The sequence below is a fragment of the Bos indicus genome, chromosome 4 (genome assembly GCF_029378745.1).
Source record: "Bos indicus isolate NIAB-ARS_2022 breed Sahiwal x Tharparkar chromosome 4, NIAB-ARS_B.indTharparkar_mat_pri_1.0, whole genome shotgun sequence".
Taxonomy (NCBI): domain Eukaryota; kingdom Metazoa; phylum Chordata; class Mammalia; order Artiodactyla; family Bovidae; genus Bos; species Bos indicus.
In genome coordinates this window covers 43,383,647-43,411,501 of record NC_091763.1, presented here as the reverse complement: position 1 = coordinate 43,411,501, position 27,855 = coordinate 43,383,647, and the positions used below count along the sequence as shown (strand labels likewise).

At 40.0% G+C, this 27,855-nt stretch overlaps 1 protein-coding gene across 12 annotated transcripts in view; it reads right to left on the bottom strand.

Annotated features, from left to right (window-relative positions):
- Positions 1-27,855, bottom strand: part of MAGI2 (membrane associated guanylate kinase, WW and PDZ domain containing 2) — a 1,460,538-nt gene that overhangs the window by 168,691 nt on the left and 1,263,992 nt on the right. For 8 of the 12 annotated variants that reach the window (XM_070787194.1, XM_070787196.1, XM_070787195.1 and 5 more), the window contains 4 exons: positions 27,062-27,103; positions 19,743-19,834; positions 11,555-11,747; positions 3,774-4,034 (listed from right to left, as the gene is read on the bottom strand). In XM_070787194.1, the coding sequence (XP_070643295.1) occupies positions 3,774-4,034; positions 11,555-11,747; positions 19,743-19,834; positions 27,062-27,103 (588 nt within the window). The remainder of the gene's footprint in view (positions 1-3,773; positions 4,035-11,554; positions 11,748-19,742; positions 19,835-27,061; positions 27,104-27,855) is intronic. The other 4 variants (XM_070787197.1, XM_070787198.1, XM_070787201.1 and 1 more) reach the window with 1 other exon arrangement.

Here is a 27,855-nt window from a genome sequence, read left to right as displayed (position 1 = left end):
GGTTTCGAGGTCAGAGCAGGAAGCATCTGTGGTGACAGGTTATAGCTCTGTAATAAAACCAGGTTGTCAGACTCATACCTTCCACTAGGGAGGCCCAAAGACTGACCTGTCAACCCCACTGCACGTGGCCGCTGGGGCATTTTTATAGAGCAGGCATCTGATCCACTCTGAATCAGAAGCCTACCTGAGCCTTCTTTATCCTGAGTACAAAACCTCAGCAAGCACGACAGGAGAGTCAGTCATGGGCAGCAAATCCCTTGAACTTTCCAAATATACCATCATTTCCAGTTCTGGAGAAACTTCTAACATTACTTCCAACTTTCAATGTTTATCAATAACATGGCCATGAACAGCTTTATATATAATTTTTTTTAATCCTTTCAAACGCTTTTAAGTGCAAATGCCTGTTACAGTTCACTGTTACCCTAGGTTCTGGTTTGCAAACCACTTTGTTTTCCCTTGAGTTCAATTTTAAAGTCTAAAAAACAAAAGCAATATTTTGGATAATGGGACAAAAATGTTCAGGAAGCTTGCTGGTTTTCAAAGTTCCCAATTGGTTAAACATCTGGCCTCCCTGACAAAGTTGCCACCTGGGCTGAAGAAGCTGGGGAAGGGAATGCTTTCTTTGTCTGGAGGGCAGGGAAGCTTACACAGTATCTCCAGATCTCTGCTCTTCTCTGATACAGTCAACAGAGACATCAGGTTTGCAGGATATTCTAAAAGCTACAGCCTTGAGTCTGAATTCTGATGTCTGCCACGCCTTTTCTAGTCCATTGGTTAGTGAAGTCTGGGGAGACTTCCTGCCTGAAGCCTCAGCAAGGCCTGCTGGTCTGCTGTGGCCGACGACACTGCTGCTCTTACCGCCCCTACTACTGGCCTGGGGCATCGGGAAGACTCTGCACCCAGAAGGTCAGGATAGGAGAGGGGGTGCTGGCCCTCAGAGATGCTCATCTGTGGCTCAGATTTAGCTGCTTTGGGAGAGTGGGGGCCACTGACAAATGGCAGACTGAACTGATGCCAGCGTGAACTCAGCACTCCGAGAAGAGTGAGCTGATTGCAGTGATGATTCCTAGCAGGCAAGGTGGTCAAGGCAGCAACAAGGGCATACTTAGTGCTTACTCTGAGGCAGAGTTTTTCTAAGCACTTATTTGTACTAATTCACTCAACCCTCATAGCAACCTGATGACACAGGCATTAGAATTACTTTCTCTTTTCATTCAAGGAAACTGTAAAGTCCAAAAAGCTTGTGAAATTTCTTCAAGGTCACACAGCCAGTAAGTGATGAGCCAGGTTTCAGGAGCAGGCAGTATGATTATAGCCACGCCACTCCCTCGCCTAAATGTGACAGTACACCTATCAAAGGCATAAATAACAGCGCCTGTCCGTTAAGGAAAGCGTCTCAGTAGCCTTAAAAATAAACTACAAATGTGTTCAAGATCTTATGCTCAGATAAGAAACTAAGAGAAACATGACACAGCCCCGGGAATGACTGTGACTCCTGATAGCATCAGATTCTCCCAGTCTCCCAGAGCCCAGGAAAGCTTGATCTTCTGACAGTGGCTGTGTGGCACAACAAAGAGGTGCTTAGTTTTTCTCTCCAACATTAGAGTTGAAAATTATTATGAAAGTTAGGTATAAAACAGTATTAGGTCTAGGAACCTTTTAGCTGCATGTTGCAAATTATAGGCTGTAAACACTATGTGCTATCAGTGTAATAGCTGCTCTTCCCATGGAACATAGGGACAGTGTGTGTTTCAATTTTCTTAAATTGAAAAGAAATAAATATGTGAAAAAAAAGAAGCTAAGAAGTATCATGAACTCTAGAATCTATTTCCACTGTCCAGGGTGATATAAAATAATACCATTTCAAAAAAGGGGTAGAATTACTCTTTTGAGGTCAGTCTAATGTCACTTGGCAGAAAGAAAAATCCACATTTAATTTTAAGCACTGGTACCTGGTGTTCTCCAAATCTGTCCGTGCATGGATCTTCTCTGCAAGAGAAAGATCATCTGTGGCTTCTTTACGTAATAAGTGCATGTGTGTGCGTACACACATCCTCCTGTACATTTAGCAATTATGCTGTTACACTTCAAATAAAGATGAGACCTTATGTACATTCTTAACACTTTCATTGTGGCAGTAGACTTTGTTTTATTCCAGTCCTTTAAGTATCCTGTCCCGACAGGATCCGATAAACAATTTGAATGACTGGAATAGCTACAAAAGCTCTCTGTGAATGTTTTCCCCAAGTGTAAATTATTGGCAAACTATTTATATAATTCATGAAAATCTTTAGTCTTGTGTCCTTTTAATCTTGGTGAATCCACCACACTGACAGAATCCTGCTTTTACTCTAAGCTTAAAGACTGGATTTATTTCTTTGGCTTATCATGAAGAAAAAGATAAGTGAAATCGTACTTTCAGATGTATGCAATTTAGCTTCCATACATATTCAACGAGGTTTAATGCTTCTATAGTTTCCACCCTTGAATTTGTCAAAGCTAAAGCTAAACAGGGCAATTCTCTGGCATTTAGTCCTGGTAGTATTTTGCTAACATTAACTTTATCATAAAAAGTTCGTATTCATACTCAACAATTTGATTTCTTGAGCACTGTTTGACATCTGCACCCCCCACCATGTGCTGGGAACAACCACAATTCATACAAAATTTAGGACCACAACATGACTCAATTATTATTTTTTTTTTCCTCTTATTGCTCTCTATTATAGTGTTTCTATTCACACCATTTTGGGCTAAATCACTTCAACATAAAAGTTGAACAAGTTTTCCTATCACTTCCGTCCTAATGCTTGCTGGCTGACAAGTAACTTTTGAAATAGTGTGGCTGAAAGGAAAACCACTGCAGAAGCTGAGAATCTGCAAAGATGCTTGATCAGAAGAGAAATATAACCTCTGGCTGTCACCTGTTGTACAGTCTCTTGGAACCAGAGATTTGGAGGAACCTCTGAAGGTGAAATCACCCACTTCCCCCATTCCACAACTTCTACCCTAAGGGAAGGCACTAGAACCTCTGGACCTCCAGGGCTGTCTTATTAAGTTATTCACTTATTGTAAAATTTATTTATTTTTTTACTAAAATATAGTTGACCTACAATAATACATTAGTTCCAGGTGCACAGCACAGTGATTTAATATTTTATCCATCACAGAATATCAGCATGATCCACAGGACTCTTTTAAAGGCCTCCTCACTGTGTCTCACACTTCCACTCCAGCTCTCTTTCCTCTGATTTCATTTTTAACAAGTAGCTGGATTCATCTTTTAAAAATATTAAGTTAGATATCTGTCTACCATTTAGAACCTTCCAATGGCTCACAAGGATTTAATCTATAATCCACACTCCTTCCCGAGGGTGTGTGAGGCCCTGCATGGCCTAGCTCCTGCCCAGCTCTGTGTCTTGGTCTCATATCAGTCACTCTATGGAACAGGAGTGCCCCTTTCCTCATATCAAGACTCCTATATCACTCTGCTTTATTTTCTTCCCAATATAAAGTGAAAGAAGAGCTTTCATGGGGGTTGTGGGTTTGGGGGGACATCAGTGGTAGTCTTGCATTCTTTCTAAGCCAAAGTCAGCATTTTGACTGGTCAAGTGTTAAAGATGCCTTAGTTGTGACTGTAGCCTGTGACTTTCAGGCTGCACATTTATTTATGAACACAACATTTCTCTGGTCTGCTTGTCTGGGATCCCCCACCACCAGACAATGGAAAGATGACCTCTTATTCAAAAGCAGGCAGAGCAGTCACTTACTTATAGTGGATCCAGACTCTGGCCTGTTCAGGGAGCTGATGATGACAAAGCCGAAACCCTCGTTCTCTTTGCGGTGAATGACCACGTCGCTGGTCTGCAGGCTGTGGGAGGCGAAGCCTTCGGGGGGAGAGGCGTTGCTGGTGGGGACGGCATGGTTACTGTTGCTGTAGGTGTTGGTGTAGGTTGCGTAGTCACTGCGAGGAGAACTGTGGTGGGTCGACACGGAGCCTGGACTCCTCCCATTCTCTGGGCAGGGCTCCCCTGGAACACACATCATACACAGGTACCTGGTTATTTAGCCAGAGTCTGAATGAACGAGCATCTCCTGTGCCCTGGGCACTGTTCCAGACACCTGTATTGTTACAAGACTGCTTGACTGGCTCCTATTCTCCCAGTCTCTGGATGTGATGCATATTTAAAAGGCTATGAACCTGGTTAAGGAGGCCCCTAGGTCTTGTTCCCTTCCACCCTTCTCAGCAAATGCAAGTAAAACCCCTCCTCAAGTCCCCCTGTGCTGTTACTTGTTTATAAATTCTCCTTGGTAAAATTACAACTCCCTTAGACAACACCTAGTTTGAAATATAGGGCTTCTTAGTTTCATGATCATAATTGATCTTAAGACAGACCATAAAAGACCATGAAACAGGTAGACAGAATCCTAAACTGTACTACACATAAAACTTATAGAACTAGTATGAAATACACATCTTCAAAGTCCACCCAAGAAGTTTTTTCAGTAGATATAGGAACAACTGAGCCCAGGAATTTAGATGACGTTTCAAGGCCACACTGGGAGGAATGCTGATTGTAGCTGGGGCTAACAGGGGATGTCCATGTAAGAGATCTATTGCAATTTTACTAAATAGTCATGGTTTTATTTAATATTGTGACACCCTGTTAGCCTTGAAGTGTTAATTCACTTTGTATAGGTGGAAAACACTTACTTTGCTCACTCTAGGATCAAATCTAACAATGATATCAGGCTAAGGAATGATGAACTTTGAATCTCTAAGGGAGGTGTTAGAAGCCTTATTCATTTAAATTCTGTATTATTACAAAATATAGTTTATATCAACCAGATAAACCAAGCCAATACTTCCATGAGAAAGTAAGTATATTTTCAGGGGGAAATGACAGAAAGTTGGCAGCCAAGAGAAGCTAGGTTTTAAATTGAAAGTTGATCTATCATCCAAGAAAGAATTTTGTTATTTTACAATAATACTTAGGTTCTGGTATTCTGATGAAAAAAAAACTTAAAAGCAAGCAGGTAGAATGCTGTAATTAGAAAAATGACCATTTCATCTCCATCTTACAATTTGATTCAGTTTAGTCGCTCAGTCATGTCCGACTCTTTGAGACCCCATGGACTACAGCACGCCAGGCCTCCCTGTCCATCTGTACTCAAAAGATATTTATGGAATAGAGGGACATTAAGACTGAAAATAATGATGAAAATAATGATAATTAATGATTCTTTTTTGGGTCTTTAGATATGGTTTCCTATTTGGCATACTGGAAGTTGTCTCATATGGCAAGTTAAAAATAATTAGCCAAAGTTCCAGTGAGGGCTTCTTACTTAAGCTGCAATTATATTCTGAAATGAAAAATCATTTCATTTCAAAAATCAAAGTCAGTTCAAAAATCAGGGAGCAAGAACACTGACTATAAGAGATGTTTTGTTACACTGATACCTACAGAAAATGGAACTGCATTTACTAAAATACTGTTTTACAAATGATCTTTACAAAAATGTATTCATTTCTCATCTATAAGTACAAAATGAAGAAGATCCAGGCTGCTGCTTATTATCACTTGATAAATTTGAATTTTCTGTGATATTTACTCAATCAGGTTTTAATAAAATAAAGCAAATAGATGCCATTCATCTGTAAGAAATGTACTGAAGTGATAAAAGAAAAACAACAAAAAATGTCAATGGCAAAGCTTTTTCCTCTTTTCTACCAGAATTTCAAACTGCCTGTAAAATGAACCCTCTCCACTAGAAAACATCATCCGAAGACAAGCTGTTATTGTCCTGGTGAAGCACACATGTCCTTTATCAGTCCTTGCACAAGTTGGAAATAAAGTGATTAGAGATAGTCAGGAAGAAGAAAAACAAACAATTATTATGCTGCAACATTAAATTGAAGAGCTCCCCAAGTTACTGGACCAAATCAGTAACTAAATGTCATAGGCAGTGACAAGAAAGATCTCATTTTCTGGCTGTCATATTTTAGGGAGTTGAGAGCTGCAGTCATCAGTACAGCAGCACAAAGAAAAATTATCTGTCTTTGCAGTAAATGACTCACAGTGGATCTGCCACTGGTTCTAAAGGGAGAAAGAAAGACAATCATTGTTTAAGTCAATGCAAGTGGTCCTCGGGTGAGTGAAGGAGTCAAATACATTAACAGAGTACATTTCTATTGCTTCTGGATGTCTCTTTCATCCTCTCCAACAATGTTCTTTATCTTTAACACCACGAGCACATTTAAACCCAGGGAGTTAAGACGACTTCCAACGATTGGCTTTGAGGAATAGAACTGATTCCACATCATTTTTCTACTTGGCTGTCTCTAGACACAAACGAGCCTGTCTTCTTTTCAACAACACTTCCTGGTATGGAGCATGAATAACATTGTTTTAGAATAATATAGTAAAATGTCAGAAAGTGACTAAATACCATGTGCATTAAAAAAAAAAAAAAACTCACTAATTTCCAGTATCCCTGACTCATCCTTCTGGCTTACAGCCAAATGAGTATACAAAATTCAGTCACTTAATATCTACTCAAATCAAATAATTAATTTTTAGGTTTAGCTTCTGTCTGTCCTCACCGGTCATACTGGAAATCATCACTGTGCTGACTGGGAGAGAGAGTCTGGGAAGGCAGGTGTCATTGATAAAGTCCTCCAGGTTGAAGTAGTTTTGACAAGAACAGTCAAGTGCTGGCCAGGAGCTGCTCCTGGTCTGCAGACCTATTAATGATTCCTTCACAGTGCTGGCCTGCTGCTGCTAAGTCGCTTCAGTCGTGTCCGACCCTGTGCGACCCCATAGACGGCAGCCCACCAGGCTCCCCTGTCCCTGGGATTCTCCAGGCAAGAACACTGGAGTGGGTTGCCATTTCCTTCTCCAATGCATGAAAGTGAAAAGTGAAAGTGAAGTCGCTCAGTCGTGTCCAACTCCTAGCGACCCCATGGACTGAAGCCTACCAGGCTCCTCCGTCCATGGGATTCTCCAGGCAAGAGTACTGGAGTGGGGTGCCATTGCCTTCTCCGCACAGTGCTGGCCTAGAGTTTATTAAACGATTATTAAAATTAATTGGCAATATTTTTAAATAGGGAGATTTTATAGAAAGCTGGATTTCTAGTTTCTCTTGAAATATTTGGCTCCTCTGTCCATGGGATTCTCCAGGCAAAAATACTGGAGTAGGTTGCCATGCCCTTCTCCAGGGGATCTTCAGACCCAGGGATCAAACCCATGTCTCTTACGTCTCCTGCAGTGGCAAGTGGGTTCTTTACCACTAGCACCACCTGGGAAGCTTCCAATAATCAATTAGAGTTGGGCAATTGCTGCCCCCTTGACTGAGTATGAAATGTGCAAGGCCCCACAGTCTCAACTACTCCCCAGTGTCTCCTGTACATTCCTGATTTACTCATTTACCCATGGAGTGAGGAGCATGTAGGCAAAGAGACTTGTTCAACCAGAGCCCTTTTTTCCCTTCAAGATCACCCGGTGGGTATCAGAACTCTCAGACTCTGTAACCAAGCAGCCCCTGCCTGCTTTCAGGGTGTGCCTGGGTCCCTTCTCAGGACTGTCCCACAGACGTATGACAGCACTGCAGATGTGTGAGTCTTAAAGCATGGCTGAGGCAATGGGGACTGTGCATGGTAGAGCTTAGATACGTGCGCTAGAGTGTCCACAGGCATAGTGCATCCCTGTAGTGCCCTTGCCATGTAAGGGGCTGGCCCACCCGCAGGCATTTGATTTTATGTACTCCTGCTTTATGCTCAACAGGGCAGACAACTTATTTAAATGCTTATAGACAAAGAATAAGGGACTGCATTTAGAACTGACAAAAAGTATAGCAGTCAGGAGCAGGAAATTCACCAGTACCCTGCTGCAAGTCACTTCAGTTGTGTCCGACTCTGTGCGACCCCATAGACGGCAGCCTGCTAGGCTACCCCGTCTCTGGGATTCTCCAGGCAAGAACACTGGAGTGGGTTGCCATTTCCTTCTCCAGTGCATGAAAGTGAAAAGTGAAAGTGAAGTCGCTCAATCGTGTCCGACTCTCAGCGACCCCATGGACTGCAGCCTACCAGGCTCCTCCGTCCATGGAATTTTCCAGGCAAGAGTACTGGAGTGGGGTGCCACTGCCTTCTCCGCACCAGTACCCTAATCACTGACTAAACTTTTCACCCAGTTGTAAAGAAGACTTTTCCCTTTCTCAGCATCGGGCCAAGAATCACTTTCCCTTCAAAGTGAAAGTCGCTCAGTCATGTCCAACTCTTTGCGACCCCATGGCCTATACAGGCCATGGAATTCTCTAGGTCAGGATTCTGGAGTGGGTAGCCTTTCCCTTCTCCAGGTGATCTTCCCAACCCAGGGATCGAACCCAGGTCTCCCACATTGCAGGCGGATTCTTTACCAGCTGAGCCACCAGGGAAGACCATACTTTCCCTTAGGTGTTAATGAAAAGATGCTGATAGCTTTAAGATGGACTCTAACAAGTTCTGATTGAGTCATAAAACTTTCTTGTACATCAGCTCTAGAAACTCCTCAGAGACACTCTTCTCTCAGATGAATAGCATGTATTCAAAATAATGTGTCACTATGTCGAGCATCTCAAAGCTGAGACATATAAATATTTATACTTTCAGTGTAACAATTAAAGCCACTCGTCTACTATCCTTGGGGAAAAAACAGCTAAATACTGGAGCTAGTGGCATGGATAAGACAAATCTCAAAACTAGTTTAAGGTGCAAGATCTGTACTAAAATTATCTGATAAAATTGGATACATAATTGGATGTTTTCATCCTTTACTCCACAATTTCTCACTTTCGAGTGTCTAGTTTGCCATTGTCTAATTGAAAATTTTGCCTTTCTATTTTTAGTGTGTTATGTATGTAACATACATAATGTATATGTTAACATTTGAAGCAGGTTTCTCCGTTATTTTCATTTTTGCTCAATGTAACTGACTGGTCTATATTTCTCATAATCAATGTTGTTTTTTTTTTTTCCCTCTTGAGCATTAGCTAGGAAACCACTGCCTAGGGTCTTCCGAGGTGAAGCAGGACATTTGAACAAGCCGAAGCAAGCATAATGCTGAAGGGTATAATCTCTATGACCTTCCTTCTTTCAGCTCTTTTTCCATTACAGTGCTCCTTTATGCAAGAAGTGGGTGACACTGCCTGTCTTCTTGTTCATCTTCTGTCTCTTCATTATTTAATTGCTCATTTGCCTCGGCTTTGAACCATCTCATCATAAGCTAGGCTTGTACCCCCACTGCCTTGGCTTAGGAAAGCATAATAATTTTAACCATGATAATAAGAACCCTAGAAATGACATCTCCATTCCCACATCCATTTGCAGCTATCTCTTCTCACTGTTGAAGAAATGGCAGCTATGAAGAAAGGCTATCTTCCCGTGCATATTTTTAAAATCTGTCCCATCCTATTTTGAGGCACTGACTTTACTATCAAAGTATCCTTTGCTGAACTTAATTGTTTTTAATACTCATAAAGCTTTCAAGGAAGAGTGGGTTGAACTAACTTGGAAACTCTTCTGGTGTGAATGAGCAGTCTGCAGTAGAACGTTTTCAAAAATTAAATGCACTTGAAATGCACTTGAACGCCTAAATGAGTAAAGTTGCTAAGAACTGCATCAAAGAGTATCTTCACGGAAGTCACACAATCCACAAATTGCAAGAATACATTTTTGCAGTATTTGGCATACACTCCAATAGCTTGGGTTGATTAGAACAAAATTTAATTTGCAATGATCAGCTGGTGGCAAGAAGAGCATGAAATTATGTTGCTGCACTGGTTTTTGCACTTTGCAGTATATTTCCTTGTAAATCAAGCATCTTCCTAATTTATCTTTGGGTTACAGAACATATAACACAGCAAACGTTTTATTAAAAATCATTCTGGAGGGTGAGAGACAGTTAAATGTTAACCAAGCAAACACTGTCTTCCCTCCTGGCACCTCGCCCAAGGATAAGGCATAATTCAAGGTGCTTTACCTCACTGGGTCAAGTGGTCTGCCGTGAATTTCTGAAGATGAATGGCACCTCTTAGCAAAAGCTCCGTATGATACAAGATCCACAGCAGTCTCTATGGGTAAGGGCTAACAGTACTTCTGACTTAGCCTTTTAAGTGATGGCTCTTGTTCTAAATCTAGTTTCTAGAAGACTCAAAAAGGATTTTTAATTTGACTAGCAAACCTTATCTTCTTGAGTGGTTTAGAGCCTGTAATTAGCTGGTGGCCTTTTAAAAAATTCAAACGTGTGATGATAATAGCACATGTAGAAGAGTCCTTATGTTAGGGAGTGACATTTGCTAAAGGTTGGTCTAATGGCTTTGAATTCACTGGACATGGGGTTGGTTGTAGAGTGTGGAAGGGAACTGGAAATGGTGTAAAGAAAGAAGCCCTGGCTGGAGAGATGGGTCTCTGCGTGATCACTGACTCACTGCAGACCACAGGGTGATCTACTGAACCCCTGGGCCTTGATTTGTCATCTGTTACATGAGGGATTTCACGTTGCTCTTTCTAAGGTCCCTCCTAATTCTAGCATTGATCATTCTGTACGAGGAGCAGTAGGTAGCTAAGCAAAGAGGCCAGCAGACTCACGGGGCAGGTGACGCCAGAACATCGTTGGCGCTGTCACAGAGAAAAACACTTGTGGTTTGGAACTATATTCCCAATGTTACTGAGTGCTCAGATGATTAAAAAAAAAGTATAATGCTTGTAATGAACATAATTCTTACAAATATAAATCTTTTTTGGGGGAGTTGAGACATGGTAAAGAGAGATAAACTGAATCATCATAATATGACTAAGAGGGCTGATTTTAAAAGTATGTCTTTGTGGATTCTTTTATGAAGCTGAGAAAATGGTTGCAAAGGGAATAATTACTTCTAATTTCTCTGTCTCATAACTTTGGAGTTATATGAACTGTGTTTTCTCAGAGTAACATATAGCTGTATTTTTCTAAATCAGGGTAATCATTCCATTGCTACCTTTTATCAGGCTCTACAAAGGAAGCTAGTTTTCCATCCTCGTTGCCTTATTGTGGTATCAAAACACTGAGGTTTTTGGCTTGTAAACACAATGAAGAACATTTTCAGAATCTATATTTTTCACTACTATAATGTTCTTCTTATAACTAGCACCTACTAAAAAGCAAAGAGCATACACATCTTAAATTAGTCCCAGGCTTTGCTAGGAGTTTTTTTAATGACTCCATGGAAAATGTCAGCCTCAAAGACTGCTTGCTGCTGCTGCTGCTAAGTCGCTTCAGTCGTGTCCGACTCTGTGCGACCCCATAAACGGCAGCCCACCAGGCTCCCCCGTCCCTGACTGCTTAGAAATGTATTATACTAGTGAGGTGAAAGTCTGCACTTTCAACTTCATTGTTACATGTGGAATATCTAGGTTGGTCTTTTCCCTCATAATATGGAAACCGATTTAAAATGTTGTTTCCAGTGTCCTGACCACGACTCACAAAGCATCACATCACCTAACCCCCAACTCCTGCTGCTGGTTCAAGCTACCTACCTCCACATAGCACCTTTCTTCTCACAGTGAGGTTGACCTGCCCATTCCGGGCTGCATGGTGCATAAGGTCAATGACATAGCGGTGGGTCTTTCCAGCCACTGGAATTCCATCCACATAGACGAGCTCATCTCCTGGGTGTAGGCGGCCATCTCTGTCAGCTGAGCCCATGGCGATGACGGCTCCAATCAAAATCTACAGAAGCAATGAGAAGAAAAGAACATTTATGTTTTAAACTTTCTTTTTCCTTCCTATGTATGTATGTAGTAATTTAGTGGAAGCTTTTATACTCTCTACCCTCCATCCTAAAGGAGATCAGTCCTGGGTGTTCAGTGGAAGGACTGATGCTGAAGCTTAAACTCTAATACTCTGGCCACCTCATGCGAAGAGTTGACTCATTGGAAAAGACTCTGATGCAGGGAGGGATTGGGGGCAGGAGGATAAGGGGATGACAGAGAATGAGATGGCTGGATGATATCACCGACTCGATGGACATGAGTTTGAGTGAATTCCGGGAGTTGGTGATGGACAGGGAGGCCTGGCGTGCTGTGATTCATGAGGTCACAAAGAGTTGGACATGACTGAGTGACTGAACTGAACTGAACTGAACCCACTGAGTATGTACTTGAAAAATGAAAAATGAGAGGCTGAAAGGATGCTGTTCTAACTCTTCCAGGTTGCTAACTCCTCTTAGAGAAACAGCTGTTTTGAACTTGCTTTTCATGGCCATAAAGTTTGGGGGACACTTGCTAACTGGCTCATAAGTTACCACCCTTAACTCCAAATGTCTGGTGCTACTGGCACTGCACATGGGCTCTAAAATGAAACAAACTAGCTCCAGTTCTTTATTTGTGTGGCCACAGGCAAGGCCTTTGCACCTCTGCAAGCCTCAGTTGCTTCACCTGCAAAATAGGACCTATTCCTATTTATGGAACTGTTGGGAGATGTGAAATGAACAGCACATGGGAAGCATTTGACTTTGCTCAGGGCACATAGTGAGCTCTTGAAAAGTGTCAGGGGAAACTGACTGCTGTGTATTATTAAATTCAGATAAAGGTTCAAAATGCTTTTCGTCTTTTAATTTTCATTTTGCTTTGAAAAGCTGGAGGTAAGGAGAAAACAAAACAAAACAAAGCAGAATTCGTGGCTGACTTTCCCTGGACAGTTCATTTCAGTCGCTCAGTCAAGTCTGACTCTTTATAACCCCATAGACTGCAGCATGCCAGGTTTCCCTGTCCATCACCAGCTCCCGGAGGTTACTCAAACTCACTTCTATCGAGTTGGTGATGCCATGCAACCATCTCATCCTCTGTCGTCCCCTTCTCCTCTCACCTACAATGTTTCCCAGCATCAGGGTCTTTTCAAATGAATGAGTTCTTCTCATCAGGAGGCTAAAGTATTGGAGTTTCAGCTTCAACATCAGTACTTCCAATGACTATTCAGGACTGATTTCCTTTAGGATTGACTGGTTGGATCTCCTTGCAGTCCAAGAGACTCTCAAGAGTCTTCTCCAACACCTCAGTTCCAAAGCATCAATTCTTTGGTGCTCAGCTTTCTTTAGAGTCCAACTTTCACATCCATACATGACTACTGGAAAAACCATAGCCTTGACTAGATGGACCTTTGTTGACAAAGTAATGTCTCTGCTTTTTAATATGCTGTCTAGGTTGGTCATAACTTTCCTTCCAAGGAGGAAGCACATTTTAATTTCATGGTTGCAGTCACCATCTGCAGTGATTTTGGAGCCCCCCAAAATAATGTCTCTCAGTTGAACAGTTTATCTACTTTAAAAACTCAGTCAAATCTTCTCCAGGGACTTCCCTGTTGATTCAGTAGCTAAGACTCTGAGCTCCCAGTGCAGGGCGCCTGGATTTGATCCCTGGTCAGGGAATTAGATCCCACATGCTGCAAACAAGAGTTCATATGCTGCAATGCAGACTGAAGATCCTGCATACTGAAAAAAAAAAAACAAACAAAAAAAAAACTCCTCCAGATTTTTGCTCTGTTTCTTTGAATATTTTCTAGGAGCACATCCCTACATGTCCCCAGTTCTGCCTGCCGCCTGCAACGCTCTGCTGTTTAAATGACAACTATACCAGGAAGTTTGGAGGTACACATTTGGGAAACGTGCATACTGTCATAAATCCCTGAACTGGGGATTGCAATGAAAGGCACAACAGGGTAAGTTTTCTTACTTCCCATTAGAAACACTCCAATTAGTGTCCATTAGCAAGGCTTTTTTTTTTTTTTCCCAGTCACAGAGGAAAGACAATAGCACTAAGTATTTTAGTTTTGCTCTTAAATCTATAATTTTTCCAACTCATGGACAATAGAGTTCAAAGGAGTAGATTTTCTTTTGCCAAGCGGCTTAGGCTCACAGCATCTGAAAGCAGTGGCTATCATTAGTCTGATACTATTACAGAGACTATATTCGAGGTTGTATTTTAAGTCTTTATAAAATGATCCTTTGTTCACAGATTGATTTCTTTCAGGCACTAATTTCTCTCAAATCTCAGATCTGTGGACTCCAGTTAATTTGCAGTTGGTCCATCGTGACCAGCAGGCTTCCGTGTCTTCAGGTTTGTCTTCCTACTTGGTCACACTGCTCAGTGTGGTCTGTCAACACAGCCACCAGATTTGAATGTCCAGGCCTTCTCAGTTAATATGTGAAATTATGGTCTGGAGAGTTTTCTTTTTCCCCTGAGGACTTCATATTCTTAGTTCACTGAATAGGAATGAAAACCCACCCTCCCCCACCATGGCTATTTTTTCCCCATTCCTGAGGGATGGGAATAGGGACGTGGGGAGTGGGTTTGCTCCCATGTTGAATATTGGTGCTCTGATGACTGATTCATTATTGCTGCCGTGGGAATCCCATCTCCGGCCTTGGATTGACTGGGCTGTGCCCATTTGCTGTAGGCCAGCAGTCAGGCAGGCTTCTGATATTTTCCATTTTTCCTTATCATCATGCCAGCCTGAATTTATGAGTTTCTTTCTAAACATGGTCCAATCTATTCTTCAAAAGATTCAACCCACTATGGAGCACTTCAAAGATTTAGTAAGTGCTTTGTGCAAAAACCAGTTAAAATGAATGTTTATGTTTTTCCACTGCCCTGTGAAGAGCTGCATTTGGCTGGGTTAGCCCAAAGAAAATGCTTCAACCTTTAACTTTCCTGTGTGCCTCAGTGGGAGAGCTTACAGCTAGGAATAGAGAAAAAATGGCTAGCGAAATTCTTAGCTTAATTACCACCATTCAGCTGTAACTTTGATTTTAACTCATGAAAAGGAGTAAAAAAAATAGGTTACAACTAAGAGCTAACATTGCAACTGGGCCCTCTACAAAAATAGCAAAAACAAAATTTCACATCGGAAAATTCTCATACCTCTCCCTCTGCGGGAAAACAGCAAAGAAATACTCTTGAAGTTATCTTCTGTATGACTAGTTTAATAGCATCCATTAAACAGAGAATCCCAGTAAAACATCTGTTTTTTCTATTTGCTTGCTGTGATATGAAGTACTTTCCTCACTAGGTAATTCATTTATCTAGCAAATATTCATGGAGTCTAGGGATGCTTCTAGGTGCTAGGAACCCTTCAGTGAACGATGAACAAAATCCCCATCCTAAAGAGTCATTCCAGTAGTCAGACAGTAAAGACACAGAAAAAAAATATGCCGTGTGTTAGTAGGCATGTACTGTGGAAAAAAATACACCAAGGTAGGATGTTGGGTGGGTGTCAACTTTGTGGCTGAGGTGGTGTTAGGGCAGATTAGAGCAGGACTCATTGAGAAGCTGACATCTGAGCAAAGACTGAAGTTCACTGGACACACTTTTTTTAAACTTGAAGGTTTAATCTTCAATCTTCAGTTTGTTCCACCAAATCTTACAAATTCACTTATAGTGTATTCAACATAATACTTCAACATAACTTATTATATATATTGCATAATTATTATATGCATATATATTATTATATAATTAGATTGTATAATCCATCCTAACTTGTTTCAAAAAAAAAGTTGCTATGGTTAAGAAACAAGCTTGAGCTGAGCTGAGCATGGGGACTGGAGTGGCGTTAGGGCTACTCGCCCATGAGTCACATACAGGAGCCACACTCACTCCTTCCTTCAGGAGCTGCTGCCTTTGCTGGGAATAGGCTGACCACCTACGCTGTCTCTGCTTCTGGCTCCCACTGCTGGTGTCCTTTAGCCTTTGGCCAATTTGCACCTTCATGTCCTGTGTTTCACTTCTGACACAGAGCCAGCTCTGTGCATCTATTCAGACAAGAAAATAACCCACTTTTTTCCCCTTTAATTCAAATATGCTTTGTACACTTGACACATTTGAGTAGTTTATTTCCTATCTGCCACTGGAACTGCAGGGACTAGATAATCTATGATTCCTTCTTACACTGTAACTCATATTGACTTCCATAAATATATATATATATATATGTATATATATTCTTATGTTCATCTAAGTTCTTGAAAACATACCTCAGAATATCTGATCCTTTGAATCAGTAGTTCTCAAACTTTACGGTGCACATGACTCACACCGTGAGCTTGTTAGAATTCTGCCCTTACCCTGAGAGCCTGATTTTACAGGCCTGGAGTGGAACCTGAGATTCCACATGCCTACCAAGCTCCCAAGAGGTGCTGGGTGCCCCTGGTCTCTAAATCTGACACACTCTGAGCAGTAAGGTTCTGAGTGTTCTCATTTGGTCTGGTGGCCACAGAGTGATGCACTGGTCATGTTCTATGTTCACTGAAGGACCTTCCCTCCGGTGCCTGGCTTGGGCCTCCTGCCGCATCGCACTGGTCACTTTCCAGGTCTGCTGAGTGCATGGTCAGGGCTCCCTAAGCCATTAGTCTATATTTTCCTTTTGGCCTTGGTGACCCCTGGCTCCACTGGTTAGTGAGCCTTCCCAACAAACACTCTACTTCTCACCTCCCTCTGACCTCACTGGATCCTTCAACCTCTGAGGACACTTCAGCCCCACTCATCAGCTTTCTCATTGGTCTTGAGAGAGTTCTTTATCCTGCCTCTCTTGCTTTGGCCCTGAAGAAACAACTCTGCAGAAAAACAGATCAAGAAAGACTCTCTTCTTCCCCAACCTTCCCCCACCTCGCCCCGTCCCCACCCATTCTCCAAACAACTGATCTGGCCTTATCTTTTCAACTGTCTTTTCTAAAAAAGCAAAAGAAGCAAAACCTCAATAGCTCTACTTTATCTTATAGGCTGTAGGGGCACAGAACAAAATGAAGTATTTGATATGAAATAATAGCAATTCACATTCAAGTGGCTGATATCCCCGTAAGCCAGGGAGAAAACTAACACACACACACACACACAAAAGAGAACAAAAACTAAGAAACAAACAAAACGCAAACCACCTTTGCAGTCCTTTGAATTAGGCTTTAATTCTTTCCCAATACTACCTAATGTCAGTCTAAACCCAGCAAGTCTGATCTTCAGTAATTATAGCCCAGGGCAACTTGACAAGGTGGCAAGCAGATTTCAGGCTCTTGCTTTCTGAAACTTTTTCACAAGTTTGCACTGGACCCTCATGCCAAGGCCTATGCCTATCATCAGCTCTCTTTTTCCATGCACGTTTTTTCTCCACACAGGCCTTTCTCCACTGCAGTGTTTTCCAAGCCTTTTCATCTCAATGTCTTCCCATCTCTTTTCAGATCACAGCTGGAAATCTCATTTTCATTCCTTTGTGGCAATTTTTTTAATTTCTTTCTATTTCTATTGTTATTTAACTGTGAAAAGTATTTCCTCTTGCAGGAAAAATGCCCATACACTTTGTTTGAGCTGGGGTCCTGCTGTTCATTATTTGCTGAAAGCCATGCTGTCGTGTTTAATGTGCATCATGAGATGTCAATACCATTTCATCTACATGGAGGCAGAAACCCGTTTGATATAATTTATGAGACCTCCTGTGGTTCGGGACTAAGTCACCTCACACGCCTCTCCCTTTGTAGCACAATAGCAACTAAATGAGGCTAGTGCATTTTGTTTGCATGTTATCTCTGGACTTACAGTGAAGGAAAGCAGGAAGGAAAGGCACATGGGAGATCTTTATGGTAGATTCACCTTTCCTGACATGGTCTTTCAGAGGTGCAATATTCTGGCCTTCAAGACATTACATTCTGGCTTTGAAAGCAACAGGGAGATTTAGGCTTCTACTTTATGGTTTAACTGTAAAATTGTAACTTGCAGCCTGATTGTGTTTTAAATTATTCAAATGAAAGAATAAACCAGAGTAAATCCAAATAAATGCAATAATGATGATCAGTAAAACTTGTAATCTGAGGAAGCTTATCATAAATACTGGATGCCTGCCCACTGGAAGGGAGAAAGGGCAGGGAGCACAAAGTCAATGTTCAGAAGGGTTGGGAACCTGATATCCTGTCTTCTCACCCAGTAGAAAGCTGTCCTGAGGCTGGATAGTGACCATACTGCACTCACACACCTGAGCTTCATTCTGAGCAATATGTGTTTCATTTGGGTAACAATTCCATCGCTTCTGTTGTTACTGCTTTTGTGCCAGGCTAAGTTCAACTAGGCCTTTCCCTTCTTCTTTTTTTTTTTTTTTTTTAGGCCTTTCCCTTCTTGAACCAGCTGATGCTATGCCTTCCCTGTGACTTAGTCATGCAATCCCTTCTACCTCTCAAGAGGGGGAGGTGTGTGAAGGGAATACGGTGCTGTGAATATGGTGCTAGTTTACCCACAAAGCAGACAAGCATGAGCCTGTAGGGGTAGGAGTGTCCAGCAAGGTAAGAAGAATTGTGCATCTCAAAGACTGTATTGAAATAAGCATTATGAGAAGAACTGGAACCTTGTTATTTCCCCTTACATTTATTTTGCAGTTTAACCTTTTACTTGCATTTATATATAGGAAAGGACTTGATTGTATTTCAGGACCTAAAGACCAATTATGAACCTTTTATGAACCTGACTCAGTCTTGTGTGTGTGTATTAGTTGCTCGGTCATGCCCAACTCTTTGCAACCCCATGGACTGTAGCCCCCCAGGCTCCTCTGTCCATGGAATTCTCCACGCAAGAATACTGGAGTGGGTAGGCATTCTCTTCTCCAAGGGATCTTCCCAATCCAGGGGTTGAAACCAGATCTCCTGCATTGCAGGCAGATTCTTTACCGTCTGAGTCACTAGGGAAGCCCAACTTAGTCATACTAGGTACTATTTAAGGTATTGGAGAAGGCAATGGCACCCCACTCCAGTACTCTTGCCTGGAAAATCCCATGGATGGAGGAGCCTGGTGGGCTGCAGTCCATGGGGTCGCTAGGAGTTGGACACAACTGAGCGACTTCACTTTCACTTTCCACTTTCATGCACTGGAGAAGGAAATGGCAACCCACTCCAGTGTTCTTGCCTGGAGAATCCCAGGGATGGGGAAGCCTGGTGGGCTGCCGTCTATGTGGTTGCAAAGAGTAGGACAAGACTGAAGCAACTTAGCAGCAGCATTTAAGGTACATCTTTTGTATCATAAAACACAATAAGTGTTTTATTGCTGTTATTTCAATACATTGTCAGAAGTCTAGCTTTGTTGGGTTTTTTTCTGTATATTAATGAGCACTGTTATTTTATGTTTTCACTCAGATGTATTTATACAGAATTTCTTCAGAGCCCTTTCCATATCCCCAATATTGTGCCAACTGAAGCTGAGTTCATGAACATCCTCTCACTGTAATCACCTAATTCAAATCTGGTGAGACTGCAGTGTTGAACTTGATTTTACTTATGTTGATCGCCATGTTTTCTCTCCCCTGTAGTTGCGATCGAAAACATACACAGTTCTGTGGTTCTGAGTCATCTCCGCACATACATCTTCTGTCATATTGCATGTTTATCTGTGAGCTGCTGCCCAAATAGACTGGGGATCCAATACAATTAAATAACTGAAATATTCAAGAGGAATCCAATCCATTCTAAGAAAGAGTAATGTCTCTCTCTGAATGAAATGTGCATTGATGTATGATGATATACTGGCATGGAAACACTGGCAAGTTTTGGAAACTTAAATAGCAAGAAACACAAACCTCAGAAATTTTTATGTGAGTCCTAAATGACTTTCTTTTTCCTATCACACTGAATGATATTTCATCTCAGCCAAACATATACAATATAACCCAAAGTGTAGAAATAAAGATAATTCAACTCACAGGCTGTCCAGGCTCATCTCCCCCGAGGATTCTGAAGCCAAATCCAGACTCCATCCTGCGAAGGTGAACATCCAGCTCCTTATAATCTGGACCTGGCATAAAGGAGATCCCATTGAGTAATGAATCCTGCCTCTTCCCCAACCCCTGAGGAACTAGACACACCAATGATAAATTAATTTCGTGGATGCGATTAATGAGAGTGCTGTTAAGAGTAGTGACGAGCACAGAAATAATAATAATAATAATAATAAAAAATATATATATATATACAGTGACAAAAAAGTACGCATTCCAAAATTAGGTAGTCTGGATTAACAGTGACCAGCCAAGGACATTACTAGTGTATTGCCATAGGCAGAAAGAGTACACACATTTTCTGAGTGGGAAAAAAAAAATCAATGCGTCTATAATTCTTTATTCTCCTGAAATCATTGAGATTGCCCTTGAAGACTGGCTGCCACTTTGGGGATGTTACTCTGATCAGGATGATTGTTTTAGAAGCATGAGAGAACAGATGGCGACACCCTGGAACTACCTGGTAAAGGATAGTCTGCTGCTGCTACTGCTGCTAAGTCGCTTCAGTCATGTCTGACTCTGTGCGACCCCATAGACTGTAGCCCACCAGGCTCCCCGTCCCTGGGATTCTCCAGGCAAGAACACTGGAGTGGGTTGCCATTTCCTTCTCCAATGCATGAAAGTAAAAAGTGAAAGTGAAGTCACTCAGTCGTGTCTGACTCTTCGCAACCCCATGGACTGTAGCCTACCAGGCTCCTCCAACCATGGGATTTTCCAGGCAAGCATACTGGAGTGGGGTGCCGTCTAGTAATTTACTAATAGCTGTTTATGATTTGATGTGTCCCATTTAGTGTGTGTGTGTGTGCACGCGTGAGCATGTGCATGCTGGGGGATATAAACTTACACTTAATAGAAGTTGTCTCTTTTAAAATTGTTAAAGTTAGAAAACATAAAATTGAAACTGTTCTCTACTGAGGTTTGAGTGAAGTTTTAATTTTCTGAAAAGCTCCTTTAGGTTTCTCATAACTTATTACTAGAAATTTATGAGAGTCTAAGTGAACTCTTATCCCTCAAACAATTTAAAATGTGGAAGCCACTAGTAGATTGACTGCTGACTTCATAAACACATTCAAAATAAAGCTGATGAAAAAAAAAAAAGAAAAAAAAAACAAAATAAAGCTGATGAGGGATACTTTTCTGTAGTTAGCCGAAAGAACGGAAATGTACTTAAAAAAAAGCTGAGAAATTCCTCTGAATGTCATTTTCAATTCTAGAATAAATAAGCTAAAACCATAAGAAATCTTTTGACTTTTAAAGGAGCATATGATTTAAATAGGATTTAAGCTTCTCCCTGGCCCTTTGAATCTTCTTCAGGGGCAAATGTCTCAATCACGACTGGGTTGTGCACACTTTAGAGTGCACACTGTTAGGATGTTAATCAAAAATCAGCAACTTTGGGGAATACTTATTAATGCCATCCTTTGCTTAAGAAGTATTTGTGATCTCTGGGCCTTAACGGTTTAAAGGAGGTATTAAAACTGACAGAAGCAATTATTCAGTTAAATGTTAAATTCTTATTATTTAATCAGGATGGTTTTGGAAATTGGGATGGGACTTCAGATGAGACTCCTCATGGGACAGGAAGCTATGTCTTAGTCATCTGGACATATGGTGATAGTCATAGCTGGTGATGGCCTGGCAAATCTTTTCTAGAGTCCATAGTAAGTGAAGCTGCTGAAGTGGGACAGGAAACAACGTACAATGAGATGGGGCTCGCCTTTGTGCCCTCCCACCACACGAGGAAGGCAAGTCACTCACTTCTGAAATTTAGGCATACGCATGTGTCTAGTGCTCTCAAGGGGAAAAAAAAAGCTGAATCAGGCACCTATGTACATGTGTATGTATCATCCAAGACCATGACTTTCATGTCCTTCTATGGCCAGATGCACGTAGAACCAAAGGCTTTCTCAGTCAACGATGAATATAAAGCTCAAGAATAAGAACCAACTGCATTTCCACATCCATTAGTCATCCTTTATGAACTGTATAATCATTCATATTTTAAAGATAAGACAACTTAGCAGAATTCAGTTCCTATTAAACAGTTAATTAGACTCATGTGGTAAAAGGAAAATGAAACCTTTGCCCTATACTCTACGAGTCTCAGTTGACTTTTGAGCTCAGTTTATCCTGAGGTCTAGAACATCATATATGAAATCGCATATTGGGGAGTGTGCTAAAACTTCAGGACTCTGGAGCAGGTAGAGCAGCCCTACAAAACCATAGCAGGGATCTATATTCCTCCCAAGGGAGGCAGAAAGACAAAGGCAGACGACAGACAATGCCCAATCACTGTTCACACCTCTAAAATGTGGTTATGGTATGACTGCTCACATCAATCTCTCCTCTAGGTTACTTTAGGCTTAGTGGACTCTAGACCATACATACATATATATATATAAATTACAAAGAGAGCATGATATACTTCTGTCACTTAAAATGACAGAGCTAGCATATGTTTAACCAGAACCTGTCATCTAATTGTAGATATTCTCATTTTTGCATCGCTGCTGAGTATGGTGAGAAATTGTTCCTCCAGTGGCTTTAGCACCAATCCATATTGCATGAGGAGCTCTAAAATGAGTTTACTGTGTGATCCGTTTTATTTGCTAAGTGAAACTTCCCCCCAAGGAGATGCTGAAACTGTAACAGTCCCAGTAATGGAATTTTGAGATGTGCCAACGTACAAGGGAGTTGTCTTGTGTCAGAGAATTCTGTGATTCCTGGGAGAACTGGAAAGCTTTTCCTTAATGAATGATTCAGGACTGTTTTTTAATTAGGAGAAAAATACAGATGTTTGCTAGTTTTATTTAACTCTGAAGAGGTAAGCAGAGCACATACTGTCTTTCCCCTGTTCTTTGTGTGCACTTTGGTGACATTTCGATCTCTTGACTATTGCTTTGACTGCTCTGATTTCAAACATGGGGCAAAACATGCCAACCATGTCATCTTCACCTTCCACTCTTCCAGGCCGAGATGGCTAGTTTCATGGTACATGTACGCAGAGAGAGAGGCAAAGAGAGACCCATTAGAGTAGTCTGCCACAGATGTGATTTATTTTTAACTTTTTTGTTAATTTTGGAACACAGACTCAGAGGCTGCAGGGCATGGAAACTTAAGAGAAATAGTCAACTGGATACAAAAGTTTAAATGATAGATTGTGCCTTAAGGCAGTAGTATTGTGTGTGTGTGTGTGTGTGTGTGTGTGTAAGGAAAATAAGAGTTTTCAGAAAGACAATTTTTCTTTGTTTTCTCCTTCCTTCCCCATACCATTTGAGCCTGGCTGTAGAAAGTAACTAAAATTACATGCACAAAGCTTGAAATGTTTCTCTTTCTCCCCACTTTGTTAGCTCTCTTGAAAGATTATGATGTTTCTGCTACTTTTCTTCAGTTGCTCTTCTGGTGGGATGACATGTTTAAAACAACTGTAATATGCTTTATCTCTTCCCCTATCAGTGTAAGGACTTAAAGCAAAGAAGTTCAAGGGCCAGTCTCCATCCCACTGTTTCACAATCCTCACTTCTCTCTCCAGTTGGTTTACAGACCATGTACCCAGTAGGTTGTTAGATGAGGCGGTTGGGTGAACACTCAGTGGGACCTGAGTCGCTCAACGTCACTCAGTCATGCCCCCACCAACATTCTTTTTTTCTTTCTTTTCTGCCTTATTTTTCCTGTATTTATGCTCTTTTTTCCCCTTCTTTTTCCTCTTCTTTTTTCTGTTTGAAAAACCATCAGAGGTGCTCTCAGGCATGGCGTGGTGCAACTCAAGGTGAGGCAGTGGTTGTGAAGAAATGGACTAAAAGACTCAGAAACCTTTTTGGATGCTGGTGTTCAATGGCTAGCCATGGCCAGTGTTGCTGGTTCTTTAGAGGTGGGTCTTGGGATCCTCAGGCTTTATGAAATAAAACATTTGAAGATCCTTGTCTCAGGTGGGACTTTGCATGACCTCTGGGACAAGCTATGGGGATGGAATTTACAACTACTGATAAATCCTGGGATCTCACTAATATTGAAAAAACTATATCCAGGTAGCAGGGCAACCTCTGTCATAATAAAGAAAAGCATCATTTCAAAAGCTGATTCTTATTTTGCATTAAGACTCCAGGAAGACTTCATATGCTCTATGTACCCTTGGTCTAGCTTCTGAAAGATGGTTTTATGCACAATTTCAAGGAAAAGGATAGGTGACTGAACACAACTGATTAATTTTGTGAATGTATTCAAGCTTCAAAAATGCAAAGAATGGCATTTTTATGGATTAATTTGGCACATGGGATGCTGCTGTAAACATGTCAATTAAATTCTGGTACTTGAATCCCCTTTCATGTTTTAATTAAACATAAGCACCATGGGCTTATTACCAGTCTGGCACAGAGAATGAATTCATTAAATATTTTTTCTACTGGAAAAAATGTTATTTATTTATTTTTTGCTTTTCCTCATAAAGAAATCTAGGAAAAACAGTACTAGGAAGGAACAAAGGTGGTTTCCAAAGAACTCCAGATACAGAATAAGTTAAAAAGGAATTAAATAACTTTTATTGCTCAAATCTAACATTACCAGATCAATAACTAATACATATCTGCCTTAAAAGAATCACTTCTCTCCACTTTTTTCTCTTTATAACCTTTGGTGATATGAACATGGCCAGACACGGTTTAGCCATAGTAGAAGCCATCTCCCACTCTGCATATGGTTCTCTTCAAATAACCAGAGTTTTCAAATTAAGTCAGATTTTCCCATTCTAAATACTCCCCTGCTCTCCCCATCCTTTTCTCTCTTGGACGCAAGCCTTCCCTCTTTCCTCTCTGACTTACTCCTGCCAGTCTGGTTTTTGTGCTCTTGGCATTACTGAACTGCTCTAAGGTCACTGATGACATCCTAATGACCAAATCCAATGGCCATTTTTTCTTTGCTCATTCTGCTTGATTTCTATGTCTCACTTAATACTGTGGACACACCCTTTATGATCCTTGATTTCTTTTGTTTCTAAACAAGAAAAGATCTCCTTCCAGAAGCAATTTCTAGTCTTGATTTCTGTGGTACTCCATATCCTGGTTTTCTTATTTTTAGGTGGAGCTGTCCACTCAAAGGCCCTGACTGTGGATTCATTGTTTCTTCTTAACATTCTACCCTGGTGATGGCATAATTATCTTTGTTTATAATATTCCATTATGAATAGCTTGCACGAGTTGCTAAATAAATGTGTCTTAAATTTAATTGTTTCCGATCTAGTGAACCTGATAAACCACAACACTATTCTACTATTGAGATTTCACTTAGCTTCCTAATTACATTAGGACTTCCTACCATTAATTTTGCCTAAGCATCTTATGCAGTTAAATTTAGCAAAATACCTTACAATTATAATAAACAGATCCAAGTCAAAATCATGACAAATAGCTTGATAAAGAACATTTTATAAATATGAGAAGTAGTATAGAAGATCTATTTATTCTGGATGGAGTCATAATTTTTCAGAATAGTTTCCTAACTTGTGTGGACACTTAACAAAATATTCGAATTGGTTCTTAACCTGAAAATCTGGATTGTATGGTAGTATAATACACTCAAACTATATTAAAACTTTCCTCTTTCAAGTAATATATATTTTGGAATCATTTTGCTCATATATCAAGGTTATCTAAGTTATTACATAAACATAGTTCTTCTCTTTCTTCTTTTGGCTTTAAATATAGTACATTCAGAAGCTGAGAAATGCAGAAAATGTGCTTGTTGTGCCATAAGCTAAGATTCAGAATCTCAAATTAAATCTTGCCTTCATTTTGCACCTGTAATTACTAGGTCTCATTTTCCCTCTGGTTCTAAGATACTCTTAAAAACTACAAAGATGTTATAGTTGGTATAAAATATATATTATTATACATATAAATTATGTTTAATTTATAATATATATAATTATGTTTTAAAAAATTTCAGACAAAGCTAAACCAAATACTTTATACATTTTCTGATGACAAAATGCTGAGCAATATCTTCCATATTTTCTACAAATCCAAAAAAATGACATGGAAACTTATAGAATGAAATGATCTCAAGCACATATATCCTCCAAGGGGTGTTAGAACATGCTGAGATGGATAATGAGCTGTCATCATGGAAACACTCTAGAGATGTGTGTTGTGAGCCCACAGACCTGAAATAGTACTATTATTATGAAACATTCTTTTCTACAATTGTTTCAGTATTCTGGCTTTCAATCTAGTGGTCTAAACAGCTGTTCAAAGTACTTCTTAAGAGTAGGAAGATCTAAATCTTCCTTTTCTTCCTTTATTTCCATAAAATTAAATATTTCAGCCTAAATCAAATTAATAAATATTTTTTCAGAATAATTAGGTCAAAAACATTTAAGTAATTTAATTATTACTAAAAGCTCTTAAGCTTCAAACTATTCTATTCTAACTTAAAATACTATTAAAATGTAGCACTTTATAAGTGGCATGGTTTAAAAAAAATAAATGGTTATCAGTATTTAACTGATGTGAGAATAATTTCATTCTACATTAGCAAGTTTATAGTAATTTTTAAGTAAAGTAATTTCTAGTAAGTTCTATGGAAATGTCTAAACCACAAATCTTTTCAGATACTCTAGCTTATTTCAATTATCTAGTCCAGTGCTGTTCAATGTAAACAAAATGCAAGCCACATAGGTAATTTAATTCTAATAGCCATATTTTAGAAAGCAAAAAGAAACAGATACAATTTTAATAATATGCTTAACCTAACATATCCAAAATACTATTTAAGCACTAACACAATAATTAGTGAGATATCATATTTTTCTTTTTTTTGGTACTAAGTTTTTGAAATTCAGTGTGGATCTTACACACTTCTCACAGGACATCCAAACTCAGAGAGGCCACATTTCAAGCACCTAGTAGCCACAAGTGTCTAGAAGCTTCTCAACTGGATAGCATGATTTAGTCAATCTAATAGCTTCTTTTGGTACTTGGTGTTTTAATCTAGTCTTTTACTAAAGCATTTTATGAAAGAACTTAATGAATAAATTATTGTTTTCCTTTGACTTTTGTTTCTTTCCTTGGCTGCCATATAGGTCAAATTTGGTGAGAATTGCCCTCTACCTTAAATATACGCTTATGTGGGTGAGTGAAATTAGCATGGCGATTATATACTAAAAAACTGATACTACTCAGAAGAATGATTTGTTACACAAAATGGAAGACGTTTCATTCACAGGACTGTGAGTACTGAAGAATACTTGCCAGAAGAATCCATTCGAAAACTGGTCCTTGGTGGCACTTGTTCTGGATGGGAAAATGGGGAATTAAAATTGAAATTCATTTATGGCATTTAAAAATTCATCTTTTTTTTTGGTTGCAATTAGAACTCACCCTCAATCATTTTCTTGTGTTTCATGATTTTTTCTCTAAAATCCATGGAGTTAATGGACAGATTTACCCTGTTTTACGTATATGAATATGTCTATAAATGTATCTCTTTCACACGCAGGAAAATACCTGAATTCTTTTAGATTAGAATGGAAAAAGAAAATCACCATTTCCAAAGATTAAGCTTTGATTTTGATGATAAGAGTGCTGATTTGAAAGTAAAGTCAATCCAGAACCCAAAATATGCACATATCTTCGAAATCACACATGATATTGTGTCATCAAATATCAAAATGGAAAGTGAAAACTTCAATCAATAATATGCTGATTTATGTACACCAGTCCAAATATTTTGATCCTTATAATTATTTGGATAGTAAGTTATATATAACTAGTGAATAAAATTGGTTTATTTTAGCAATAGGGATCCTTCGAACTATGATACTATAACATGTTATATATAACATAAAAGTTTATGGACATGAGTGTAAAATACTGTATATATTCTATAATGTGCATATGAAATACTATGGAAAAATGGGTATTTTATCATTAAACTTAAAAAATTAGAAGACCAAGTTCTGATTGCTTTCTTACTGAGCTTTGTTTGCTTCACTATTCAACACTGAAAATGAAATAGAAGCCTCTTGAGGGCGATGACAGGCTTC